The sequence below is a fragment of the Entelurus aequoreus genome, linkage group LG01 (assembly GCF_033978785.1).
Source record: "Entelurus aequoreus isolate RoL-2023_Sb linkage group LG01, RoL_Eaeq_v1.1, whole genome shotgun sequence".
Classification (NCBI taxonomy): Eukaryota; Metazoa; Chordata; class Actinopteri; order Syngnathiformes; family Syngnathidae; genus Entelurus; species Entelurus aequoreus.
The window spans coordinates 32937215-32951011 of record NC_084731.1 but is presented as its reverse complement, the minus strand read 5'-3'; the positions used below and the strand labels follow the sequence as shown (position 1 = coordinate 32951011).

Here is a 13797-nt window from a genome sequence, read left to right as displayed (position 1 = left end):
TGTGTGGTTCGTTGTAACTTTTGGTGGTTAGTGTTCGAGATAAGAGGAGAAAAAGCAGCAGCAGCAGGATAAGAAAAAGGCAAGGCTGCCATGTCTTTTGTTAGTACTCCAAACTTGCTTCTATTTATTTAGTCTTTACAAACATTCAAAGACTGTGCCCGTCAAGTCGTTTAGACAAGACAACTCCAAGAGAAGGTATAGCACAGGGATGCCAAACATGAACAGGTTCAATCCGGTCTGTGAGTTGCATTTCTAATTGAAAGAAACTGCTGTTCTAAATGTGTTCACTGGATGTCGCAATAGCAATTCTGTTGGGTAAGCAAATATAGCAAGTATACCAAGCAAGAGGTACACGGTAAAGCGGGGCTGCAACTCCTTCATCTCGACCCAATGTAAAACAAACAGGAATAAAATAAACAATTGGTAACCCCACTTAAAATGCTGCATGAGACCCTGTGAAAAGTGCAAATGTAAAGAAAGTGACAAATAAGGTAGTTGATACATAGAAGTGTCTTTGTTTATGCTTTATTTTGTTTTTTGTTCAATCCTAGTGGGTTGTGACTTCAAGTGTAATTACTTTGTAGATACACTGAGATTAAGTCTAAGTTCATTGCGTTCTTCATGGTGTTTTTGAAACTGCGCCAATTTTTTCCTCAGAATTTTCAACGAACCTGAAGTGTTTTGTCAAGAGGATTATCTGTGACATGTACATTTTCACAGTGGCGGGCTAGGGGATTCCCACCTAGGCCTTCGGTGATGTCCGACTTCAATGATTACCTCTCAAAATACCATCATTCATGTCACCACATGACCATTGCTGAAGAAATACTATACAGGAACACATTTACGCCCTACTGGGAATTGTACAAAACGTGTTATTTTCTGGCGCATTTAAAAATCAATAAACCCACATTATCAATTAAAACATATCTCATGTGGTACTGTCAAAATTAAAATTGAAAAAAACATATTAAACGTGAAAAAATAAAGAAATTAAAAATATGAACTCACATTTCATCGCCGGGACAGCTGAGCTAGCTTCCCGGGTTGGCCGACATCGTCTCACAAGATGTAGTTTCTCTTTTAAATATCCTTCTTGAAAATGGCCTTGCAAATCTATGTGTTGTCTTGTCTAATCATAAAAGATGCAGACGAGGCGTGTTGGCTGAGTTCTTAAAGTTTACTACACAGCGTGCTCATCAAAAACATCCCGCTGCATGTCTACATTCAACAACCTAAACGGGACGACTGCATGCTCTTCACTACTGTGGCACAGGGCCGGCCCGTGGCATAGGCCGTATAGGCAAATGCTAAGGGCGGCGTCCAACAGGGGGCGCCACGCCAGTGCCACAAATGTTGGAGGAAAAAAATAAAAAAGTTAGTACTATTATTTCTAAATACATAAAATAATCCCACGTTAATTAAAATGCAAAGTAAAGCCTATTCATTAGAAATATTATTTGTTGCAACATTATGCACCCCCCTTCCCTCGCACGGTGCGCACCCTCCCTTCCCGTATCATGACTCTTTTTGGACGTCACCACATAAAAAAATCAACACAAGATGTCAAAACGGCCAAAACTGTCAGGTGCCCAGGGAAGAAAAAAGAGAAAAGAAGAGGAGGAGAAACGAGAAAAAGACAGAGGTAGCAGGTAGGTAACGTTAGCCTACATGAAATTATTTGTCTGTTACAGAATGTGATAGTAACCTTTAGCATTAAGCTAATGTTACATGATTCGGCAATTCCTAATCAATAAATAGCTAGTTCTGTTTTAACTTTGGGTTAATATTGTGGAGGGGGCTAAATTGTTATGGAAAATAATGTAACGTTAGGTAATTACAGTACTCCCTGGTGTACAGTAATTTGTAAGTCATTCTAGTTAATGCAATATTAAAAAGCACAAATAGAGAACTCTGTTGGATCCCCTCTTTTTGTATTAATTAATGAATTATTTACAATCAACCTAAAAACAACAGCGCTGGAAGGAACATAGTATGACATGAAGAGAATATGAATACTTTTAGATATTTAGGTAAAGCCAATTAAAAATTACTTTTATCCTTAATTATGATCATGATTTCTGGTTATGTTAGGCCAGCAGAGAAGGCCTTGCTGGCCCTGATGGCATACCACTGACTTTTCAGAATGTGTTTGTTCTAATTTGGGCCGAAGTAAAACAAAGACAAAAATCGGAAGTTGTCGTGGATGTATAAAGTTATTATGTCATGATTTTGATTTGAGTAGCTAATAAGTTAAGCCACCACAGGTTATAACACATAAGCGTATTTATATTCAAGCAACTTCCCACCGCTAGGGGTCAGAGAAGCGCACCGGAAATAACAACAAAGGAAAATAATTCTTCTTCGTTGGTAGTAAAGGAAACCTCCAGCAATATGTGTTTAAAAAGTCATCGAGGCTCTTGAGGAATTACGGAAACACACTGGAGCGCTTCATTAAAGAGGAGGTCTGTGTGAAAAGTGAAATTGCTTTTATTATAGCGTGGCGTTTGAACGCAGAAGAGCAATTGTTGGTTTCTCGCTCTACCCTCTCTGTGGTAAGCTAGAACTAGCATGTAGCCTGCTAGCCAACTCGAAATAGCATAGTTTTGCGAGCACGACTTACTTTCACTACAATTACACGTAACACTGCTATAAATTACATGCATGAATCATGTTTTGCTGCTCTCTACTCTCCCCTGACTTAAGGAACACTTGTGTTATGTTTATTGCTGCTGGGCTGTTTTTGTCACATTGTTTTGAACTGCTGCACACGGGCGGAAGGCGGCGTACACCCTGGACAAGTCGCCACCTCATTGCAGGGCCAACACAGAGACAGACAACACTCACACTCACATTCCCACATTAGGACCAATTTAGGTGTGCTGTTGGCCCTGCGATGAGGTGGCGACTTGTCCAGGGTGTACCTCGCCTTCCGCCCAAATGCAGCAGTTCAAAACATCCATCCATCCATTTTGAACCGCTTATTCCCTTCGAGGTTGCGGGGGGCGCTGGAGCCTATCTCAGCTATAATCGGGCGGAAGGCGGGGTACACCCTGGACAAGTCGCCCCCTCATCGCAGGGCCAACACAGATAGACAGACAACATTCACACTCACATTCACACATTAGGACCAATTTAGGTGTGCTGTTGGCCCTGCGATGAGGTGGCGATTGTCCAGGGTGTACCTCGCCTTTTGCCCAAATGCAGCAGTTCAAAACAATGTGACAAAAACAGCCTAGCAGCAATAAACTTAACACAAGTGTTCCTTATGTCAGGGGAGCGTAGAGAGCAGCAAAACATGATTCATGCATGGAATTTATAGCAGTGTTATGTATAATTTTAGTGTAAGTAAATAGATGGATGGATGGATGGATGGATGCTGGGATAAGCTCCAGCACCCCCCGTGACCCTAAAAGGGACAGGCGGTAGAAAATGGATGGATTTTTTGAACTGTGTATTCCTCCCTAAGAAAATCCCATGTGTGCTTTCTTTTGCAGCCCCTGGCGGAGGAAGGCTGGATTCAGGAGGAAAAAGCAACCCCTATGTCGCAACTCTGCGCATGCAAAAAGTCACCGGGATACAGCAACCATCCTTACACACATGAGTGCTTTTTTCTCCCCGAGCTGGGCCGCGCGCCATGCCTGATCGGGACGGCTCCTACCTGTCAGGCGGTAGTGGAAGTGGTGGTAATCTGAGCGAGGAAGGAGGAGCGGGATCTGGTTGCACTGCAGAGGGCAGAGGAGGTTCTGGAGGGGGCGCCGGTGGCAACCTGTCTGGCTCTGGAAGCATGGGGGGAGGCGGGGCACTCGGCAACGGTTGCGTAAACGGGTGTGGCGGGGTCCAAGGCGCTGGGCCGCCGCTTGACGGCGTCTGCAGGGATTTTATTCGCAATGTCTGCAAGAGAGGGAAGCGTTGTCGCTTCAAGCATCCCGACTTTAACGAAGTACCCGACTTGGGAGTGCAAAAGAACGAGTTCATCTTCTGCCATGATCATCAGAATAAAGAGTGCTTGCGCTCCAACTGTCGCTTCGTGCATGGATCCAAAGAGGATGAGGACTACTATAAGAAAACCGGTGAGTTGCCCCTCAGACTGAGAGGAAAAGTTGCAGCACGGCTTGGCCTCTCGCCTATGGATCTTCCTCATAGCAGAGGGGAGGTCCCAATCTGCAGAGACTACCTGAAGGGGGAATGCCAGCGAGGAAATAAATGTAAATTTCGCCACGTCCAAAAAGACTATGAATATGAACCTTCCAGAGTTGGCGGGGCTGGTGGGATTGGACCTAGTACTGGTGGAATGGTGAATGCTGGTAGTGCTATTGGTGGCGGAGTAGTAGGAACATGTGGGGGGATTCCAGGACTTGTTGGAGCAGGAGTTGGAAATAACATGATTGGGATGAGTTGTCCTAGTATGGGCGGGTGCAGAGATCCGAGCCTCTCAGGAGTGGGAAGTGTCGGCGCGGGGGCAATGAGCGGCTGCCTGTCAATAGGCCCTTCAGGACAGAGACGGTACGACAGGAACTCCCTGACAGTGTACGACCCCTTACTCGAGAGCGGGCTGTTTGATCCCGGCTCCCTGGAGGGCTCGCTGGACCACGCCGCTTTCCAGATAAAGAGACGGAGGTTGGAGGGGCTGCGTCTGGCCGACGGGAGCATAGGTGGCCACTATGAGCTTGGTGTCCAGGCCGCCTTGCCCACACGCCCTCTGGAGTACAGTTTCCTGGTGGAGGAAAACAGTCTGCTGAGGAAAAGAGTGGAAGAGTTAAAGAAACAGGTTAGTACAAGAGCAGATTGTTCTAGAAGACGTTTTTTTAATGCTCACAGACTTAAGGCTTGTACACACATAAAGATTTTCTAAATCTTCAAGAGATTTTTATTTGCAACGAACCCCACACATAAAGATAAAAAATAGCAGTTTGGATGTTTCTGTGTGTAGTGTGCTATGATATCAACACCGCAGACACCATCGCCGAGCCAGATTCAAGTCATCCAAGCCCCAAATCTTGAGTTTATGTAGAGACGTGAGCATATTCATCTATCGATAGTATTGATACCAACATGGATATTGTATCGGATCAATACTTTTGTTGTAGATTGTCTCCTTTACATCCAGCAAATTACCTGATTTTCCTCACATCTTTTCTAGTCGGTCAATGCAACCAGCACATCTCTCTCTGGCTCTGTTGCTCACTCAGGCACACTTTGCACCTCCCCTCCCTGCACTAATGACTACTGATGTAATTAAAAAAAATATATATCTGCTTGTTAGTTATTCTAGTGGCTTTGTTTACATTTTAAAATTCATATTTTTGTTACATTGCTAATTTTGTTATGATACTGGCCTCATATCTATATAGTATTGAAACAATACCTAAATTCACAGTATCGCCCACCCCAAGTGATCTAACAAAATTGAAGAAGAAGAGCCATAGCAAGGAATCTCCGTAGCAATGGATGGAAAAACAGACGATATCAAAGAGGACATGCGAGAGGGAATGATGGTGATTTTAGGACTATTTTTTAAGGGAAAAATTCCAAACCTGAAAAAGTCATGAAGACGTCACAAACACAGACTTTATGATCTACTCTGTGAGCTGGAGGTGGGTATGTACTCAAAGTAGCCGCAATGGTTTTTTAAAAAGTTTTTTAATTGGGTATTTTCTGTACTGCGCCACAATTCGTGCAGCACTAACTCAGGTGCCGTCGGCGTTCCTCACAAACATGGAGGGTTTTGGTTACGATGGTTTGTGGACCCTCACCCGTTTTCAAGCTAATTATCTGGACAAATTAAGTCTTAACACACCTCAAACCACAATACAAACTTGTTAGACATTAGATATTTGGGCATTTGGTTAGAATGGGAAAAATCAGGACAAAAACAGCTCGATTGTCTTTATGTGTGTACCCCGCTTTAGATAGGACAGCTCTAGGAAGAGGGCCGAAGTATTTATCCTCTATAAGAGAGGACATGCCCAGACAAGGATGGTTTCTGCTCTATTGTGGTGCAAAATGTTGATAGATTCAATAAAGTGAGACCTCTGCAGGTACAAATGTTGCAACCCCTCTTGTAGAGGATTAATACCTTGGATCCTGCACCAAGCTCTCAGATTAAAACAATGTACTAAGAGTTACTTGTTAGACAAAATGGATTAAATTGTTGCATCTCAAGAAATACTGTACTCCAAATCTCTCGTCTTTTCAGGTTTCGAACCTTGCTGCCACGAATGAGGTTCTCCTGGAGCAGAACGCTCAGTTCCGCAGTCAGACCAAGGTGATGACGCTGTCCTCCACGCCCGCCCCCACCGAGCAGACTATGGCAGCTCCCGTGGGCGGGGTCAGCTCCTACAATCACAGCATCGCCCAGACTCACACCACCCTGAGCAGCACCGGGCTGCAGCCTCGGCCAGTCACACAGCAGGACCTGGTGGCGCCCACCGGCGCTCCTGCAGCACCTCCTACTAACGCTGCTCCCCCCACCGCACCTCCCCCTCACCTCAACCCAGAAATCACGCCCCTCTCGGCCGCTTTGGTGCAGACTATTGCCCAGGGGATGGCGCCTCCCGTTTCTATGGCGCCTGTGACAGTGTCCGTGGCGCCGGTGGCTGTGTCGATGACACAGCCTATGCCGGGCATCACAATGAGTCATGCCACCACACAGATGGTGTCGTACCCCATCGCCAGTCAGAGCATGAGGATCACAACTCTGCCTCATTAATTGTTCCTCAGAAGCTTAGGAACTGTAACGGTCTCCTTCTGAACTGTATTAAGGCGTATTTTGGGCCACACTTTTATTTTTACAGTAATATGAGAAGTAGTAAAATTGACTTTTTTTTTGTTTGAATCATCCCACCAGAACGATTTTTTACCTTCTTTTCCTCTTATTTTCTTGTAATAATAATTGTCATAAGACGATAACTTTTTTCTCCGTAAATTGCAAACCTTAGTTTAATGGAGATGTGTAGATCTATTGGGTAATGATCTGTATTGGCCGATATTTTTTGTGGAAAAAGTTAGTGATCAGCCATTGCCGATTAATGCCTTTTAATGCCCATCCCCTCTGGCTGACTTGCGGACTTATTTAATAGCACGTCATTGCTGTTATAAGACACGTTTTTTCTTGTGAAGTGACTTTCTTTCAGTTATATTGATTTCCCCATCATAATTTTACTAAATATCTACTTTCTTTCCCCCCACCAAAGTGTGGCCCTCATACCTACTGTGATTGAATCAGTTAGCCTAGCAGATTAAACCTATGTTATACCACCAGAGGGCAGCAGAGACTTCTGTTCCTTTAAAGCTGCTCTGAATCACCTTTGAACTTTGCTTCAAGTTTGTGAAAGAGACAAAAGTGTTGGGACTTGCACTGTTCTTCCTTGGAAGTTAAAACAAAAACCACAGGAGACATTTTTGTGACTTAACTTTGTTACTTTGCACATTTCAGCAGCCATTCAGTGATGTGTTGTTTGCCTTTGTTGCCTCACACAAAATAAATACTGTAGTGTGTTCACAGGCAGCAAGCATCTCTTTGCTCAAGGTAAAAGGGCGGAGTCGCTTTATGTCAACCTTCTTCTGAAGAAGCTTGACATCCGTTTGGCGGTTTCAAGAAATGCAGCATTTGGTGAGAAAGGAAGACAAATCTCCAAGAAGGAAGCAGATACTACTAACCACATCATTAGGTACACCTGCACACTCTCAATAGGCTTCAATCAAAGGGGAGGGTGGTCTTGTTCTCTTTTGTCTTGACAGTATGTCTTTTGGTCTTTGAATTTATTTTTCATTAGTGGGAATTGGAAAACATGGTTTATTAGAGTTTTATTTTGAAATACAACATATTTAGAAAAAAAGTTTATTTTTTTCGTGTCAAAAAGCAGTAACTAGATCTAAACAAATTGATGAATTTCCATTTTGTACTTCATATAACAAAAATTTAAATCACCGGTCAACAGAAAGTAAAAAACTAACCAAAAACATTTATTTTGAAAATGTTTTACAAGAGTAAGACACCACAGAGCCAGTTTTGCCAAGAGCGCGGACTGGCCTCAAGGTGAAAATTGTGATGATAGTTTTAGATACATTGCTGGTGCCCCTGGACACTTGGCCAGTGATGTAACCTGGGATTACAAGGGGTTTCGGTATTTCAACTATCAGACCTGCTGGTGTGTTGACGGAGAAGCGACTCAAAGTAAATACTGTCAGATACAGTCCACTCTCCAAGTTAAATGCTGTACATTACATTACTTCATAAAACTGTTGTAGTTTTTGTAGTACATTCTAATATAGTTTTCATACAATTTTCTTACATAAAAGTTCAATTTTCTTTTTAAATAAGCATGTTACATGTTAAAATTGCGCTGTTTTGTTATTAAAAGCGATTTCAATGGGCAATGTTGATTTGAGATACAAAATTACAAAAACTCACAAAACAAAGTAAGCTCGTAAATTGAGGTACTACTATAGCAGACCTGGGTATTCGGCGGCCCGCGGGCCACATCCTGCCCTTTGTGCGTCCCTGTCCGGCCCGCGTGAGCCCAATCATAAATTACAAAATAAATTTTAAAAAGTATCTATGTCGAGTGTGCAATACAACGGTGCTGCTTTTGTTTTGAAAAGCGTTATTTGTACTACTTCCGTGTGGACGTATGCTTGTGCGTGATTGTGAGTGAATGTGAACAGCGGCAATCACAAATGACAAAATAAATTTTAAAAAACATCTATGTTGTGCGTGCAATACAACTGTGCTGCTTTTATTTTGAAAAGTGTTATTTATGGGCGTATGTCCGTGTGTAACCTGTGAGTGAAGGTGCACAGCGACAAGTGATGCACGGTAATCTGTCTGATGAAGAGCGCGCAAGGGAGGCTGATGCGTTGATGGTAAAACTGCAAACCCAACAGGGACTTTTTGCCAAATTTCACGCCCCCAGAGATGCAGCCATCAGGACAAGTTTTGTAATTTCTCACAAAATCGCCAGAAAAAGTAAGGCGTTTTCTGACGGAGAGTTTATTAAGGAGTGCTTATTGGACTCTGTTGCGCTGATATGCCCGAAGAAAAGATGAGGTGAGAGCTGCGATGTACGTGACACCGCCCAGCTGCTCATCTTCTTATGTGGGATAACTACAGACTTTCAAATCACGGAGTAGCTGGCAGCCATGCAATCAATTAAAGAGACAACCACAGGTAATGACTTGTTTACAGAGGTAAATGCGTGTTTGGACATGTTAGGACTGAAATGGGACAAGCTGGCAGGTGTGATGGTTGTCCAAATCTGACGGGGGAAAATGTTGGACTTTTAAAGAGGATGCCGTATAAAGTGACAGAAATTGAAATTTTTGCATTGTATTATACATCAGGTAGTGTTGTGTAAGACAGTGTTAAAAATAAAACCATCAAAAGCAACCTGCTTTTGTATAAAGTTAAGTTAGGTTAAAAGAAATTATTATTATTATTATTTATCTTACGGTATATCAAAAATAATTTGAGCAAAATTTTATTGAAATATTGTCGGCGTGGCCCTCCAGCAGTGCTCGGGTTGCTCATGCGGCCCCCGGTAAATATTAATTGTCCACCCCTGTACTATAGCCTACTGCAATAATTGTATCTCAAAAGTGCAAAAAGATATTGCATAAAACATAATGAAAATATAATAAATACTGTTCATACATTTTCAATTCCCAATATTAAAAAGAAAATTCAACATACACTGACCACAGTGCCAGAGAAGTATTAATACAACCTAAGTATTTCTACAAAGTTTTTATTATTAGACTTAGACTTACTTTTATTGTCATTCAAATTTGAACTTTACAGTTTGTAGCTGAGATAGGCTCCAGCGGCCCCCGCGACCCCTAAGGGAATATGCTGTAGAAAATGGATGGATGGATGGAGTACAGATAAGAACGGAATTTCGTTGCATTAGCTCGTTGTATCCATCCATTTTTCTACTGCTTGTCCCTTTTTTAGGGTTGCGGGGGTACTGGAGCCTATCTCAGCTGCATTCGGGTTGTAGTGCAGGATAAAAGAGCAATAAGGTGCAGATATAAATAGATTACTGTACAGATAAATATATTGCACTTTTGCATATGCATTCATGTTTATGGATGTATGTTATATTGTCTTTATATTCCAGCGAGTTAATCCGTTTTTTGGGGGGGGGGGGGAATTGAGGGGATTATTATGATTATTATTATAGTTGAAACATTGTTATTCCCCAAAAAATATGTAAATATAAATATAAAAAATAACTATACAAACGAAAAAACAAAAGTTATATATTTTTTGTTAAAATAAACAGAAGACAAGAACAATATTGATTACATCACACTTGCGTCGACACGTCCTTGGTATCGACATTGTCGATGTTTGTGTCGAGCCGCCGAGCCCCTAGCAAGGAGTCAAGGAAGCAAGGATGCACATTTCTTCCAGTGGGCGTGTTTTCGTTTAGATAACGGGACTGGGGGAGAGCAGCAAGAGCAGAACTTGCCAAACCAACGAAAAGAAGAAAACATCTTGAGAAAAGGACGCAATATAATTATGATGCAGTTCGGTTCTTAAAGCAATTGGGATTCGTTTCGCATCAATGTCGTTATAACTGTGTTAGGCCTGCAAGGACATTCTTTAACAGGCATTTGTTTCCTTCATTCAAGCATTCCTGGGAGTCCCGAGGCTATAAAAGAACAATGCAGAGCGAGAAATCTGAGCCGAGCGAGCTGAAAGTCGCCGACGGTTCCGGGCCAGGCGAGGCCGAGAAGAGCGCACCAATTCCGGGCAATGAAGTGCAGACGACGCCTCCCCGCACCAAAGGCACACGCGCCGTGGCAGTGCTGTGGACTTTTGGGAAGTGTCTGGGGGCTTTGCTTCCCGTCTACCTGGCAGGCTACTACCGGGTCAGCACCAGCCTGCTAGTGTGCGGCATGATGGTGTACACCGGGTGGAAGCACGCCCGGGAGGCCAAGGAGGAGAGGCTCAAGTTGGCCATGCATCTTCTCTGCGACGAGCACGAACACGGCGACTTGAACATGTCCAAAATAAAGCGAGACCTTCCTGCTTGGGTAAGACATGAATCACTCACATGTCCGCCCGACTGCTTTAATAAACGTGTCAAAACCACGTATGAAAAAGTAAGTTGTATTTTAAAGTAACACCCCACGTCACGTCTGCTGCTGTTTGTGATTTGATGCATAAAAGCTCAGCGCAGTTAATCAGTTGATGCAACATGACTGACCTCAAAATGGACTTGCAGGGGGGGGAAGCACATGTTCCTCAGCAAAGCCACACCCAGTGGAGGTTTCTGTGGATCATTTCTGTCTGGGTGATTTTCCACGATGGTGTTGTTGGTAAACAATGCACCACGCAGTAAAGTAATTGATGAGGATGCTCTTCAGACAGACGCTGTCATAAATCGTCCTTACAAATCAAACTGTAATGTTTGTAAATGTAAAGCCTTAATGCACTTTTTTTGCCGAATGTGCAAAAATAGCTTAGAGGAAATGATGATATAGTCTTGACACACCCAGAATCAGCAATTGTAAAAAAAAAAAAAAGAAAAAAAAAGTGACATTCATCATTCTGTGTTTGTTAGACTTCCACATGCAATAAAAGAGCTTTATCTAAATATAAATTAGAGAGCTTACTAGTTATGTCAATATTTCAACAACTCATTATTCGATTCAAAATCGATTCTTAATTCAAACTGATTATTTATTTATTTACAGACAGACATCATTTGGTGTTGCATTATTTTTTTATTGCCACCTGCCAGGGGGGCAAATTTACAGAATAAAATGTGTCTGGGGGCAGATATATCTATTTTTAGGACACTAATACAAAACCTCACAATAATGTCTGAATGCTTAAAACGTTATGACAGACCGTCTTAAAAAACGGAATTGATTTTTACATTTCCTACTGAATGAGACACCCAGAATGTACATGAAAATAAAGAATGTGGGATTTACAATATTAACTATGAACGATAAAACATTGAATATTGACAACATATGAACGTCACACCCTCTCTCCATCACATATTTTACAATGAAGCAAAACGCAACAAAAATGCAACAAACAGAAAAATATGAACGCGAAGGGTAAAAAAAAAAAAACACCTATAATTTGATATATGTGATATATCACTAAACTTTAACTTTGTAGTAAAAATCTCCTTCCGCATCTGTCCATGACACTCGCATTTCAGGCTGGCCGCTCCGGAAACGCTCTGTGGAAACGCTCCCCACCCACACTGCTTGGTGCCTCGTCTGAGCTGCTGTGACTTACATTACCATAGTAACTAATTAGATTACCATAGTAACTAGTATATCATGCAAAAGCACAGATTCCAACCATTGAAATACTTTGTATAGTTGAAGACTTACGGTCATTAGAAAACATGACTGCACATCATAATGGCAGCTACACTTTCCATCTTAAAGATCTAAAAAAATGATTTGGGAATGTCCGGCGGGCCAGATTGAAAAGCTTAACGGGCCGCATCTGGCCCCCGGGCCTTAATTTGCCCAGGTTTGGGTTAGAGTGTCCGTCCTGAGGTCGTGAGTTCAATCCCCGGCCGAGTCATACCAAAGACTATAAAAATGGGACGCTTGGCACTCAGCATCAAGGGTTGGAATTAGAGGTTAAATCACCAAAAATGATTCCCGGGTGCAGCCACCGCTGCTGCTCACTGTTCCCCTCACCTCCCAGGGGGTGAGGGTGATGGGTCAAATGCAGAGGATAATCTCACCACACTTAGTGTGTATGTGTGTGACAATCATTGGTACTTTAACTTTAAACTTTTTTACCTTTATTTCTTTTGTTAATATCAGAGTCTGTTCTGCGAAAAGGTAATCAATCAATCAATCAACTTTTATTTATATAGCCCTAAATCACAAGTGTCTCAAAGGGCTGCACAAGCCACAACAACATCCCGTTATCCCGTTACAGTTTATGGACAGGGACCCACAGTTAAAATATACATCATCATATAATATACAAAATACAATACAATACATTTCAAAATCTACCCACCAAATACCCATTTACAATTTAATTTATAAATTTAAAAAAAGGAATCTTTAAATCCACCAAATCAGTCTCAATATCTTATTATTCCAATTTGATTAAAAGGTTGCATCTTGAAGATCTGCGATAATTTCATCATACATACAGTGGACAAGACCAAAATTATGCGACTTAATGTGAATTCCTCAACCATAAGCGGTGTACTGAATGTACTAAGCATAACATCGCAATAAATTTAGCTTATAATGCTTTTTAAAAAATGTTTAAAGAAGGTGATTATTTTATAGAACTATCAATCTCATTCCAGATCATCGGGCCTCTTAGACTTAGACTTCCTTTTTTTTTTTTCCTCTACAGGCTATACTAAAGCTTGTACACTTTAGATGACGATTTTTCCCTCTTAATAAAGGTTTACTTCTAGTGTTATTTCTATGAGAAGTAGTGGTCACTGCTGGAATGGGCTGGCAGAGTCTAGAATTTAATCCATATACTACGTTATACATAATAGAAGCACTGTGGAATCTGTTGCACTCCGTAAGCTTCAGAAGATTGTACCCATAAAAAAGAGGATTTGAGGGAGCATTAAAGTTTGCCCATGATATAACACGTATGACTTTCTTCTGAAGAATCTCCAGTTTTTTAAGATAACTGGGATACGTGTTACACCATACCACATTGCAATAGTTTATTTGTGGTTCAAATAGAGGCCGATACAGAATTAGGACAGCGTTAAGAGGAAGAAAGTGCCTACATTTTGAGAGTAGACCGACATATTAAGATAATTTATT

General features: G+C 41.9%; 2 protein-coding genes across 3 annotated transcripts in view; both read left to right on the top strand.

Moving 5' to 3' along the window:
* The first annotated feature begins 2327 nt into the window (after positions 1-2327).
* Positions 2328-7504, top strand: zc3h10 (zinc finger CCCH-type containing 10). Of its 2 annotated transcripts, none has more exons than XM_062064407.1 (3): positions 2328-2465; positions 3498-4771; positions 6200-7504. In XM_062064407.1, the coding sequence occupies exons 2-3, from the start codon at positions 3638-3640 to the stop codon at positions 6710-6712; spliced, it is 1647 nt and encodes a 548-aa protein (XP_061920391.1). In that variant the 5' UTR covers positions 2328-2465; positions 3498-3637; the 3' UTR covers positions 6713-7504. The 2 variants fall into 2 exon arrangements, with proteins under 2 accessions (XP_061920391.1, XP_061920434.1); XM_062064450.1 differs by having other exon boundaries at positions 2328-2555.
* Positions 7505-10407: 2903 nt separating this feature from the next.
* The window catches only part of esyt1b (extended synaptotagmin-like protein 1b), a 76939-nt gene continuing 73549 nt past the window's right edge, over positions 10408-13797 (top strand). The window contains exon 1 of the mRNA XM_062048324.1: positions 10408-11043. Within this exon, the coding sequence (XP_061904308.1) occupies positions 10672-11043 (372 nt within the window). The 5' untranslated portion in view covers positions 10408-10671. The remainder of the gene's footprint in view (positions 11044-13797) is intronic.